The sequence below is a fragment of the Marmota flaviventris genome, chromosome 16 (genome assembly GCF_047511675.1).
Source record: "Marmota flaviventris isolate mMarFla1 chromosome 16, mMarFla1.hap1, whole genome shotgun sequence".
Classification (NCBI taxonomy): Eukaryota; Metazoa; Chordata; class Mammalia; order Rodentia; family Sciuridae; genus Marmota; species Marmota flaviventris.
Genome location: NC_092513.1, coordinates 2,261,675 through 2,274,384, shown reverse-complemented (window position 1 = coordinate 2,274,384; position 12,710 = coordinate 2,261,675). Strand labels below are relative to the sequence as shown.

Genomic DNA, 12,710 nt, shown 5'->3' with positions numbered 1-12,710 from the left:
GGTCATTTCCTTCCCTGGGCAAACCCACCACGTGAGCCAGACATCCTGGGGATGGAGGGAACCTGTCTGTGTCCTCAGCCCTGCTTGCTCTGTGCGTCCATGGGGCACTCGTTCTGGCTGTCACTTGGCTCATGCCGCATCAGGTTCCCTTGCAAGGCTGTGGCACATGTGCACGTATGTTGTATCTCTGTGGTGCTGTGGATCAGACCCAGGGCCTTGCAGGTGCTGGGGCACGGCTTATCTTAGAGGAACTAACTAGAGGTGACGGATAGGTCATTTTGAATCTTTGTCTTGTTGAAATAACAGTTTAATTAAATTGTTTTTAATATATATGAGGATAAATGTGCAGTTTTAGATCTCAGCTGTGCTTTGCTTTTGTACTGATGAGCAGGGACCCAGGACCTCACTCAAGTGATGACTTCTCAAGGCCTCGTGTCCACATCCACGGGCCCGCACGAGATCACCCTGACCATCAACAACTCCAGTCTCAGCCAGGTCTTGGCCCAGGCAGCGGGTCCCACTGCCACGTCCTCCTCAGGGTCCCCACAGGAGATCACGCTGACTATCTCTGGTTAGTAAGTGGGTTTCCGCCTCCTCGCCCTGCAGCTCAGGTCCACGCTGTTGTGGTCCCTCTCCCAGGACAGCTTGGCGTAGCACCAGGGTTAGGTGTGAGGAACACGAGCCTGGGAGCTCCTGCCAGAAATCAGGACGTGGTTTCTCCTGTCACTTCCTGCACTTGGAGTCGACTGTGTGATGCACTGATTGGTCTTGAGAGAGCCTGTGATTCTGCAGTGTTGTGTTCAGTGAAGAGCAGAACAGATAGCTTTGTGATTCTTCTCATGCTCTGTAAACCGAAGGCAGTCACTGGGTGAATTGTGTCAACAAGGACATCTTGGAGACCCGTTGTGTTCACCTGCTCTTTGTCTTCAGAAGCCTACTCAGATTATACAGAAAGAATTAAAATATGGTAGAACATTGTAAAGCAGGTAAACAGGCCAAAAATGTCGTTGGGCAGTGTAGCTCACGTAGGTGTACAAGTTGGTCATAGCCCAGGTCAGTTGGTGAGCAAGCACCCATCTCCGGGTGCGCGCCTGCCTGGTCCTGGCATGGCCACAGTCCTCACAGTGTGCTCTGGCCTAGGGGTGCTAGCGTCACGTGTGTCTGGCACGCTTCATCCCCGGGATTTTCAGCCCTGAGCTCTTCTCCATGTGAACTAGAAGTCACTTTTAATGTGACGATTTTTATAGCCCCGTCCACGTGCCAGGTGTTATTCTAGTAACTTGTTGACTATTGATGCCTTTATATTAGTTCACTTAATCCTCATAACTACCACATGAAGTTGTTCTTGGAGATAACAGAGCCATTTTACTGATAATAAAAATTCCTTCCGTGGAGATCTGGTGTGAGGGAGGGCAACACCCTGTTTCCCCTTAAGCAAGTAAAGGGGAGCACAGCAGACCAAGTTCCCGCCAACTCAGCCATGAGGCCACCCGCGGTGTTTTACTTTTATTTCAGTGAGATCTTTGCAGAAATTAGCAGTGGGATTAAAAGAAAGGCTATGTTGTGAGAACAGAAACCTTTGTTTTCCAGTATGGTGTCTTTATTCCTTTGTTTGTTTTCATTTTGAGGTACCCGAGATTGAACTCAGGGGCACTCGACCACTGGGCCACATCCCCCGCCCTGTTGTGTATTTTGTTTAGAGACAGGGTCTCACTGAGTTGCTTAGTGCCTAAGTTGCTTAGTGCCTTGCTTTTGCTGAGGATGGCTTTGAACTCGTGATCCTCCTGCCTCAGCCTCCTGAGCTGTGGGATGACAGGGTGTGTGCGCCACCACGCCCAGCCTTATTCCTTTTTTTTTTTTAATGTGAGAATTTTAGATGCTCTTAACATTGACTTTTATGTAACTCAGTAATTTCCTGATGTGTAGCTGACTTTTAATATTGGAACCGTAGATGGTTATTTAAAGAAAGCTGTTTTGTTGATGAGATTGACTTTGAGGACCCCAGTATGGGTGGCGTTGAGCGAGGCCCCATCAGAAACACTCGATGCATGATTCTCACTTTCAGTTCAAAAGTCTTCTTGGCCGCTGTATTCCACGGCACTTCTTAATATAGGCAACAACAGTCCTTTGCTTCCCCAGCCCAGCCCAGTTGTTAATAAAAAGTGGTTCACCTTCCCCTGGAGCCTGCTCTGCAGACGGTGAGCAGATCCCAGCCTCTGTGGTCCTCCTGCTCTGAGCGCTCCAGGCTGTTTAGCATAGGGAGGCCTCCACAGTGTGGGTCTTAGGGACTTTGTGTTTGCAGAAGGCAGCTGCAGGTGAGAGCTGGCTTTGCTGCTGGCTGTGGCTCCAGGGCAGGCTCCTGGCCGATGCGACCGCGCCTCACAGGTGTTGGCAGAGGGTTTTGTTGTTTTTCTCCATAATTGGGGTGTAGCTTTTTGAGCTTTGGTTGCCATCTTGGGATGCTCATGGCACCCATTGAAGGATGAGTGGGAAGTTGAGGACGGAGCCTGGGTGCCACCAGTGCCCGCGTGCCACTTGCCTGTGCCTGCGTGCTTGCGCTCACCAGTAGCGCTGTACCAGCCTCTGCGTGCTCTCATAGGTCGGGCAATCCCTCTGAGACCATCCTGCTTGCCAGGAGGAGAAGGCATCCGCTGTGTCCAAGAAAGGCCTGACATTACCGATTCTGTCCCAGACAGCTTTGTTCTCCTAGCACCGACTGCAAGGGAAAGCATCTAAAAGTTCTGTTATCTTTTGCTAGAGAAACTTAAGAAAGAGTCAGCTAATGTTGAAGGACTGCATGAGGGTTCCTCTGACTCCCGTGTTTCAGAGCAGGAGGCACTGAGGTGAGGAGCCTCAGCGGAGCAGCCGTGGGAGTCAGTTTCTCCTGCTGCGCTGTGGACCAGCTGCTACTCAGTGGGTCCTGTCTGGTGGCTTTCTCCAGTGGTCCCTCTTCCCGGGAGTCCTCACCTGAGTTTTCTCTCTACAGTGGCGGCAGTGACTGGGCTGTGGGTCTCATTTTCACTCTTCTTTTACTCACGTTTTTTAGTACTACAGTAAGCAGCAGAGCATCCTCACCTTAGATATATAGAAACTAAGAAGAACCTTCTCAAAAAATTGGGTTAAAGGCTCTGCCTTTCCTTTGTGAACTTCAGGACCAGCGCCCTTCCTGCCTGCTTTGCACTGACCTCTTTCTCTTGCCCACCTCGCAGAGCTTAATCCTACGAGTGGGAGCCTGCCTTCCACAACACCAATGTCACCATCAGCCATCTCCACTCAGAACTTGGTCATGTCTTCGTCAGGCGTGGGGGGCGATGCCAGCGTCACGCTGACCCTGGCCGACACTCAGGGCGTGCTGTCAGGAGGCCTGGACACGGTTACACTGAATATCACCTCTCAGGTGAGCATCATGGGGGAGGTGGGGACCTTTTCAGAGGGTGACTGTGGAACTTCATGAACTTGCTCGTTCCCAAATGTATAATGTTTCTGAATGTTTTCTTTCAAAATTAAAATTTGGCCAAATAAAGTAATTATGTTAGACCCAAAATGGGGGGGAAATTCAGGCAACACAGGAAAGCATAAAAAATAAATTTAAAAAAGTCTTTAATCAATACCTAAGTGGAATTATGGTGAACATTTTCATTTACTTGTCCTTCTAAATCTTTGTAGTCCCACATACAGATGCATATTTTAAAAATTTTTACAGAAATAGGGCCTATAATGTACTGTGTGGTGTAAACTCGTATCGTAGATGTCTTCTCCTATAATTTTAATACTGCAAAACCTGATAGGAGGCCTTACAGTATTCACTTTTGCAGGCAAGCCTTGCTGAGGGGTATCGTGCTGTTTGCAGGGGTACGGGGAGGGGTAGGACCTTGGTGCCCTTATCACTGAGGTTCCTGGTGCATGGCTGGATCCAAGGCCTGTGCGTTTTCACAGGATGCTGGAAAACTGTCTGGCAGTACCTAAATCGTTACAGTTATTTACTGTCATAAAAATATGACCTGAAACTCTATTGGTGGTCATGAAAATTAGCAGTTTGTGATGGTGATGGAGAGACAGGTGATAGGAGTCAGTCTAGACTTGAGCATTGGGGGTTTATGTCGGTCCTGGAATCTCATGTGCTCCTTGGGTTTGGTGTTTTAATGTGGTGCTGGGGTCACTCCACCACGAACCACAACCCAGCCCTCCTCAGGTTTAGCGAGGAGATGGAAGAAGAGCACCAAGAGGGGTCAGAAGTGAGGAATCTGTTTTGCGCAGTCAGAGGAAACTAGGGTCCCAGGGACTAAGAGGAAGCAACAACTAAGCATGTAATTATTATAAATGTTTGTAAGTTTTGAGAGTCTCAGATACTTATTATATATTAATATTTTTGTTTCTTTTTATAGTTCATGAAATAAAATGGTTTTAAAAGCAATAGCACTCTTAAGTAATTTACTTAAATAATATTCTTATGTAGTTTTGTCCATCAGGCAAAGTTGAATCTGTAATAGCAAAACATTTGGAAAAAAAATTTTATAAATCCATAGTTAACCCTAATATAAAGTATAGTTTTGTCGTAGTTGAAAGACAGCGATGTGCAACATCCTTCAGTGTAGAGCAACCTTGTGGAGAAGCCCTAGAACGCTCCCGAGGCAAACGTGGGAAGGGAGACACTGGGCCGCGGGCTTCAGAGGAGCAGAAAGGTGCGCCAGACGTCTGCTCAGAGAGTGGAGGCGTTCAGCGCGTACTCTGAAGAGAAGTGTGGTATACATGAATAATTCTCAGTTTATATAACTCTGTTGTTCCAGGCAGTTGTTGGGTACAAAACACCTGAAGCTCAATTGTTCAGGCATGTAATTATGATTTTTTGAGTCCTGGTTAAGTATCAGACTTTGGCCTTGGAGTGAGTTGGCAGTGGGACAGTCCCATGAAGACCTGTGTGTGGAGAGGGCCTTTCTCTCAGTGTAGTGCTGGCCTTGGCCGCCCCTGCTGCCGGGAGCTTCCAGAACTTCCACCTCTCTCCACTTCCTCCTCCTCCACCTCACTCCTGGGGCCCTCTCTGGTGCTGACCCCTGTGATGTCTCTATGGAGGCGGTATTTATTTAGGACCATTGAGGGCAGTAAAGTTACATGCGCTGCTGAGAAGAATGTTTCTGATGAAGTTTTAGTGAACTAGATTGACTCTCAGGGGCCTGGTGGTGATCTGGGAAACTTGCTGTCACGTCAAGCGTTGATCACTAGTGTCAACTCTTGGTCATTTCTCAGTATTCCCCAGCTGGGTTCACCACTGGCATTCCTGGGTCTCGCCAGCCCCTAGTGGGTTCGGTGGCCTCCTCTGGCTCAGGTGCAGTAGCCAGGCTGTCCAGCACCAAGCCTCCCTGCAACTATTGTGGGCGCAGGTATTGGGCTTGCATGCGCCTGTGGGAAGTTCCTGTGCATGTGGGGAGCACAGAGTCCTGTCGTTTCTCCCTAAGTAGAGACTAAGTATAGAAAAGAAATAAGTAGAGTGTAAGTAACAGTATCCACCAACAGGACTTTTGGGTGATACCATCTAAGTGGGTTCACGTGAGACATGTGGGTTCTCAAGTATAGAATTTACCGGACTCTAGATTTTTTATTTGGGGCATTTGTGTTAAAAATAGTTACTATTTGCAATTAAAACACAAAAAAGCAGCCAGTAAATGACATTGTGTTTCTTTGTAAAAGCTTCTGTTTTTAGGGGATTGTGGGCTCTCCAGCATTGCAGTAACTAGGAGGGGGGGCCTCTGTGCCCTTTCCTCCTCCTCCTCCCCGCATGGTGGTATCTTGGAAAGACAGCAAAATGCAGGCACGTGCTGCAGCCTGGTGTCATCACCACCGAGTGGGGCAGACGGTCCACTCCGGACCCCTCGTGCTGCCCTTTTATAGCTACTCACCCTTCTTTATCCCTGACTACTGCTAATGTGTGTTTTATGTCTACGATTTTGTCATTACAATCCAAAAGGAATCGTGACTTTTCCCCTGTGAATGCTGGGTGCCTCAGCTTCAGGCTGGGAGTATTTCAGTTTATGACCCAACAGTGATTCCGGTGTACCCCAGAACTTCTGCCCAGCAGGTTTTCATTTTTTATCTTGCCTTTGATTAAAGAACCTGAATTAACAAGTCCAGTTTGACACCATTTTTCAAATACGATAGGCAGGTGGTAGCTGCAGTGAGCCACAGATACCAAGGGAAGTGTCATTGCTGTGGGCCATGTGAGAGCAGCACTGCTCAGCGCGTGCCCCTGCAGGGCGGTGAACACAGGACTTAGTCCATGCCCACGTACCAGCCAGACTGACTGTGGAGATAGCCCAGAGGCCTCCGTCGGCTTTGTAAAAAGACACCTGTGGGAAAGGACCCCAATCCATTTAGAAAGCTTCTCTTTCTGGAATCACTGAAGAGCCTTTGCAGGAGTCGGTCTGTTCTGGTACCTGCCGTAGGCAGTGTCTTTCCTGTGAGAAGAGAAGCTGGTCCTCCACAGACGGAGTCTCCATTTAAACGCCAGCTGAGGCCGGCTCTCTTCCCCTTGCACTTTCCCCACTTCCTGTCACCGCTGCTGAGAGGCTCAGCTACTAAACACAGGGAGCAAGCACTTACCTGAGTGGCAGGAGCCAGAGACCTCCCTGGGTGCTTTACCACCTCGGCCTGTTAAGATTCATAGATGTATAGAGGGAGTTTATTTATTTATTTATTTTTGGACTAGGATTTGACCCAGAGGCAATTAACCATTGAGCGACATCAAAGCCTTTTTTTTTTTTTTTTAATCAGAACAGGGTGTCGCTGAGTTACTTAGACCCTCCCTAAGATGCTGAAGCTTGCTATGAACTTGTGATACTCCTGCCTCAGTTCCCAAGCTGCTAGCAATATGGGCATGCACCCATGGCGTCTAGACTGAGATTGATGTCAGACATTCAGGCTGTCCTGGGTTACTGTGTCAGTCAGACATGTGCAGTGTGTGAGGACATTCAGGCTGTCCTGAGTTACTGTGTCAGTCAGACATGTGCACTGTGTGAGGACATTCAGGCTGTCCTGAGTTACTGTGTCAGTCAGACATGTGCACTGTGTGAGGACATTCAGGCTCCCCTGGGTTACTGTGTCAGTCAGACATGTGCAGTGTGTGAGGACATTCAGGCTCCCTGGGTTACTGTGTCAGTCAGACATGTGCAGTGTGAGGTCATTCAGGCTGTCCTGGGTTACTGTGTCAGTCAGCCATGTGCACTGTGTGAGGACATTCAGGCTGTCCTGGGTTACTGTGTCAGTCAGACATGTGCACTGTGTGAGGACATTCAGGCTCCCTGGGTTACTGTGTCAGTCAGACATGTGCAGTGTGTGAGGACATTCAGGCTGCCCTGGGTTACTGTGTCAGTCAGACATGTGCAGTGTGTGAGGACATTCAGGCTGCCCTGAGTTACTGTGTCAGTCAGACATGTGCAGTGTGTGAGGACATTCAGGCTGCCCTGAGTTACTGTGTCAGTCAGACATGTGCAATGTGAGGACATTCAGGTTGCCCTGGGTTACTGTGTCAGTCAGACATGTGCAGTGTGTGAGGACATTCAGGCTGTCCTGGGTTACTGTGTCAGTCAGACATGTGCAGTGTGTGAGGACATTCAGGCTGCCCTGGGTTACTGTGTCAGTCAGACATGTGCAGTGTGTGAGGACATTCAGGCTGCCCTGGGTTACTGTGTCAGTCAGACATGTGCAGTGTGTGAGGACATTCAGGCTGTCCTGAGTTACTGTGTCAGTCAGACATGTGCAATGTGTGAGGACATTCAGGCTGTCCTGGGTTACTGTGTCAGTCAGACATGTGCAGTGTGTGAGGACATTCAGGCTGCCTGGGTTACTGTGTCAGTCAGACATGTGCAGTGTGTGAGGACATTCAGGCTGTCCTGAGTTACTGTGTCAGTCAGACATGTGCAGTGTGTGAGGACATTCAGGCTGTCCTGAGTTACTGTGTCAGTCAGACATGTGCAATGTGAGGACATTCAGGCTGTCCTGAGTTACTGTGTCAGTCAGACATGTGCAGTGTGTGAGGCCCTTCAGGCTGTCCTGGGTTACTGTGTCAGTCAGACATGTGCAGTGTGTGAGGACATTCAGGCTCCCTGGGTTACTGTGTCAGTCAGACATGTACAGTGTGTGAGGACATTCAGGCTGCCCTGGGTTACTGTGTCAGTCAGACATGTGCAGTGTGTGAGGACATTCAGGCTGCCCTGGGTTACTGTGTCAGTCAGACATGTGCAGTGTGTGAGGACATTCAGGCTGTCCTGGGTTACTGTGTCAGTCAGACATGTGCAGTGTGTGAGGACATTCAGGCTCCCTGGGTTACTGTGTCAGTCAGACATATACAGTGTGAGGACATTCAGGCTCCCTGGGTTACTGTGTCAGTCAGACATGTGCAGTGTGTGAGGACATTCAGGCTGTCCTGAGTTACTGTGTCAGTCAGACATGTGCAGTGTGTGAGGACATTCAGGCTGCCCTGGGTTACTGTGTCAGTCAGACATGTGCAGTGTGTGAGGACATTCAGGCTCCCTGGGTTACTGTGTCAGTCAGACATGTGCAGTGTGTGAGGCCCTTCAGGCTGTCCTGAGTTACTGTGTCAGTCAGACATGTACAGTGTGTGAGGACATTCAGGCTGTCCTGAGTTACTGTGTCAGTCAGACATGTACAGTGTGTGAGGACATTCAGGCTCCCCTGGGTTACTGTGTCAGTCAGACATGTGCAGTGTGTGAGGACATTCAGGCTCCCTGGGTTACTGTGTCAGTCAGACATGTGCAGTGTGTGAGGACATTCAGGTTGCCCTGGGTTACTGTGTCAGTCAGACATGTACAGTGTGTGAGGACATTCAGGCTGTCCTGGGTTACTGTGTCAGACATGTGCAGTGTGTGAGGACATTCAGGCTGCCCTGGGTTACTGTGTCAGTCAGACATGTGCAGTGTGAGGACATTCAGGCTGTCCTGAGTTACTGTGTCAGTCAGACATGTGCAGTGTGTGAGGACATTCAGGCTCCCTGGGTTACTGTGTCAGTCAGACATGTGCAGTGTGTGAGGCCCTTCAGGCTGCCCTGGGTTACTGTGTCAGTCAGGCATGTGCAGTGTGAGGCCCTTCAGGCTGTCCTGAGTTACTGTGTCAGTCAGACATGTGCAGTGTGTGAGGACATTCAGGCTGCCCTGGGTTACTGTGTCAGTCAGACATGTGCAGTGTGTGAGGACATTCAGGCTCCCTGGGTTACTGTGTCAGTCAGACATGTGCAGTGTGTGAGGACATTCAGGCTCCCTGGGTTACTATGTCAGTCAGACATGTGCAGTGTGTGAGGACATTCAGGCTCCCTGGGTTACTGTGTCAGTCAGACATGTGCAGTGTGTGAGGACATTCAGGCTCTCCTGGGTTACTGTGTCAGTCAGGCATGTGCAGTGTGTGAGGACATTCAGACTGTCCTGGGTTACTGTGTCAGTCAGACATGTGCAGTGTGTGAGGACATTCAGGCTCTCTGGGTTACTGTGTCAGTCAGACATGTGCAGTGTGTGAGGCCATTCAGGCTGTCCTGGGTTACTGTGTCAGTCAGACAGGTGCAGTGTGTGAGGACATTCAGGCTGTCCTGAGTTACTGTGTCAGTCAGACATGTGCAGTGTGTGAGGACATTCAGGCTGCCCTGGGTTACTGTGTCAGTCAGACATGTGCAGTGTGTGAGGCCCTTCAGGCTGCCCTGGGTTACTGTGTCAGTCAGGCATGTGCAGTGTGAGGCCCTTCAGGCTGTCCTGAGTTACTGTGTCAGTCAGACATGTGCAGTGTGAGGACATTCAGGCTGTCCTGAGTTACTGTGTCAGTCAGACATGTGCAGTGTGTGGACATTCAGGCTGCCCTGGGTTACTGTGTCAGTCAGACATGTGCAGTGTGTGAGGACATTCAGGCTGCCCTGGGTTACTGTGTCAGTCAGACATGTGCAGTGTGTGAGGACATTCAGGCTGCCCTGGGTTACTGTGTCAGTCAGACATGTGCAGTGTGTGAGGACATTCAGGCTCCCTGGGTTACTGTGTCAGTCAGGCATGTGCAGTGTGTGAGGACATTCAGGCTCCCTGGGTTACTGTGTCAGTCGGCCATGTGCAGTGTGTGAGGACATTCAGGCTGTCCTGAGTTACTGTGTCAGTCAGACATGTGCAGTGTGTGAAGACATTCAGGCTGTCCTGAGTTACTGTGTCAGTCAGGCATGTGCAGTGTGTGAGAACATTCAGGCTGCCTTGGGTTACTGTGTCAGTCAGACATGTGCAGTGTGAGGACATTCAGGCTCCCTGGGTTACTGTGTCAGTCAGGCATGTGCAGTGTGTGGACATTCAGGCTGCCCTGGGTTACTGTGTCAGTCAGACATGTGCAGTGTGTGAGGACATTCAGGCTCCCTGGGTTACTGTGTCAGTCAGACATGTGCAGTGTGTGAGGACATTCAGGCTGCCTGGGTTACTGTGTCAGTCAGACATATACAGTGTGAGGACATTCAGGCTGTCCTGAGTTACTGTGTCAGTCAGACATGTGCAGTGTGTGAGGACATTCAGGCTCCCTGGGTTACTGTGTCAGTCAGACATGTGCAGTGTGTGAAGACATTCAGGCTGCCCTGGGTTACTGTGTCAGTCAGACATGTGCAGTGTGTGAGGACATTCAGGCTCCCTGGGTTACTGTGTCAGTCAGACATGTGCAGTGTGTGAGGACATTCAGGCTCCCTGGGTTACTGTGTCAGTCAGACATGTGCAGTGTGTGAGGACATTCAGGCTCCCTGGGTTACTGTGTCAGTCAGACATGTGCAGTGTGTGAGGACATTCAGGCTGCCCTGGGTTACTGTGTCAGTCAGACATGTGCAGTGTGAGGACATTCAGGCTGCCCTGAGTTACTGTGTCAGTCAGACATGTACAGTGTGTGAAGACATTCAGGCTGCCCTGGGTTACTGTGTCAGTCAGACATGTGCAGTGTGTGAGGACATTCAGGCTGCCCTGGGTTACTGTGTCAGTCAGACATGTGCAGTGTGTGAAGACATTCAGGCTGCCCTGGGTTACTGTGTCAGTCAGACATGTGCAGTGTGTGAGGACATTCAGGCTCCCTGGGTTACTGTGTCAGTCAGACATGTGCAGTGTGTGAAGACATTCAGGCTGCCCTGGGTTACTGTGTCAGTCAGACATGTGCAGTGTGTGAGGACATTCAGGCTGCCCTGGGTTACTGTGTCAGTCAGACATGTGCAGTGTGTGGACATTCAGGCTCCTTGGGTTACTGTGTCAGTCGGCCATGTGCAGTGTGTGAGGACATTCAGGCTGCCCTGGGTTACTGTGTCAGTCAGACATGTGCAGTGTGTAAGGACATTCAGGCTGCCCTGAGTTACTGTGTCAGTCAGACATATACAGTGTGAGGACATTCAGGCTGTCCTGAGTTACTGTGTCAGTCAGACATGTGCAGTGTGTGAGGACATTCAGGCTGCCCTGGGTTACTGTGTCAGTCAGACATGTGCAGTGTGTGAGGACATTCAGGCTGCCCTGAGTTACTGTGTCAGTCAGACATGTGCAGTGTGTGAGGCCATTCAGGCTGCCCTGGGTTACTGTGTCAGTCAGACATGTGCAGTGTGTGAGGACATTCAGGCTGTCCTGAATTACTGTGTCAGTCAGACATGTGCAGTGTGTGAGGCCCTTCAGGCTGCCCTGAGTTACTGTGTCAGTCAGACATGTGCAGTGTGTGAGGACATTCAGGCTCCCTGGGTTACTGTGTCAGTCAGACATGTGCAGTGTGAGGACATTCAGGCTCCCTGGGTTACTGTGTCAGTCAGACATGTGCAGTGTGAGGACATTCAGGCTGCCCTGGGTTACTGTGTCAGTCAGACATGTGCAGTGTGTGAGGACATTCAGGCTGTCCTGGGTTACTGTGTCAGTCAGGCATGTGCAGTGTGAGGACATTCAGGCTGTCCTGAGTTACTGTGTCAGTTGGCCATGTGCAGTGTGAGGACATTCAGGCTCCCTGGGTTACTGTGTCAGTCAGGTATTTAGTGCTTGGGGCCATTCCAGCTGCTGTTGCCTGCTGTAGTGTTCTTCCCCACAACTATCTCTTTGCGATGGCTGTGTTGTCTGGTGAGTCTTCTTTCCACACTCTCATAGCTAAAGGTGCTGGTTTCACAGAGACTCAGCCATTTTGTGTAGGATAGCAAAATTGAATCTTTTTCTTAAAACAAACGAACATCCATTTTTTTGTGTAGGTTGTTAGTTAATACTTAAATTGCAGTATTACTGGCATTCCACTGGGTCTACCCACTTATATAACGGACAGCTTTTGCCTAGCTGAATTCCACTGTGTCACCATGAAAAAGAATGCCCTGTGTCACCTGAGGTGACATGTGGGCCTGGGTCATCAAGCACTGGGAAAGGGGAATTCTAGGATTCTCAGGAGGAGGAAACAGGATGTCTCCCCTTGATCATTGCACATTCTGTTCTCACACTCCTATGTCACACACTGTACCCCGTCAACTCATAGTTACGGATATCTGGTTTAGAAGAAAAAATCTGCCCAGGTTCCAAAGACATAGGTGTCGGGATGCTCACTGCTCATCTGTGTGTAGTAGATCCTCTCGGCAACCAGTTGGATGCCCCTCGACAGGGAGCAGCACACGTGGGCATCGTCACTGGTCTAGGTGGAGAACACTTCCCACCCCCCAGCATCCTGGTGCACTGTCCTTCGCGCCCTGCTCTCCCTGC

General features: G+C 50.0%; 1 protein-coding gene across 4 annotated transcripts in view; it reads left to right on the top strand.

Moving 5' to 3' along the window:
* The window catches only part of Znf236 (zinc finger protein 236), a 94,017-nt gene that overhangs the window by 64,098 nt on the left and 17,209 nt on the right, over positions 1-12,710 (top strand). For all 4 annotated transcript variants that reach the window (XR_011704758.1, XR_011704757.1, XM_071602626.1 and 1 more), the window contains exons 25-26: positions 392-571; positions 3,210-3,397. Coding sequence is in view for 2 of the 4 variants with exons in the window: in XM_071602626.1 (XP_071458727.1) it covers positions 392-571; positions 3,210-3,397 (368 nt within the window). In the remaining 2 variants the exon portion in view is untranslated. The remainder of the gene's footprint in view (positions 1-391; positions 572-3,209; positions 3,398-12,710) is intronic.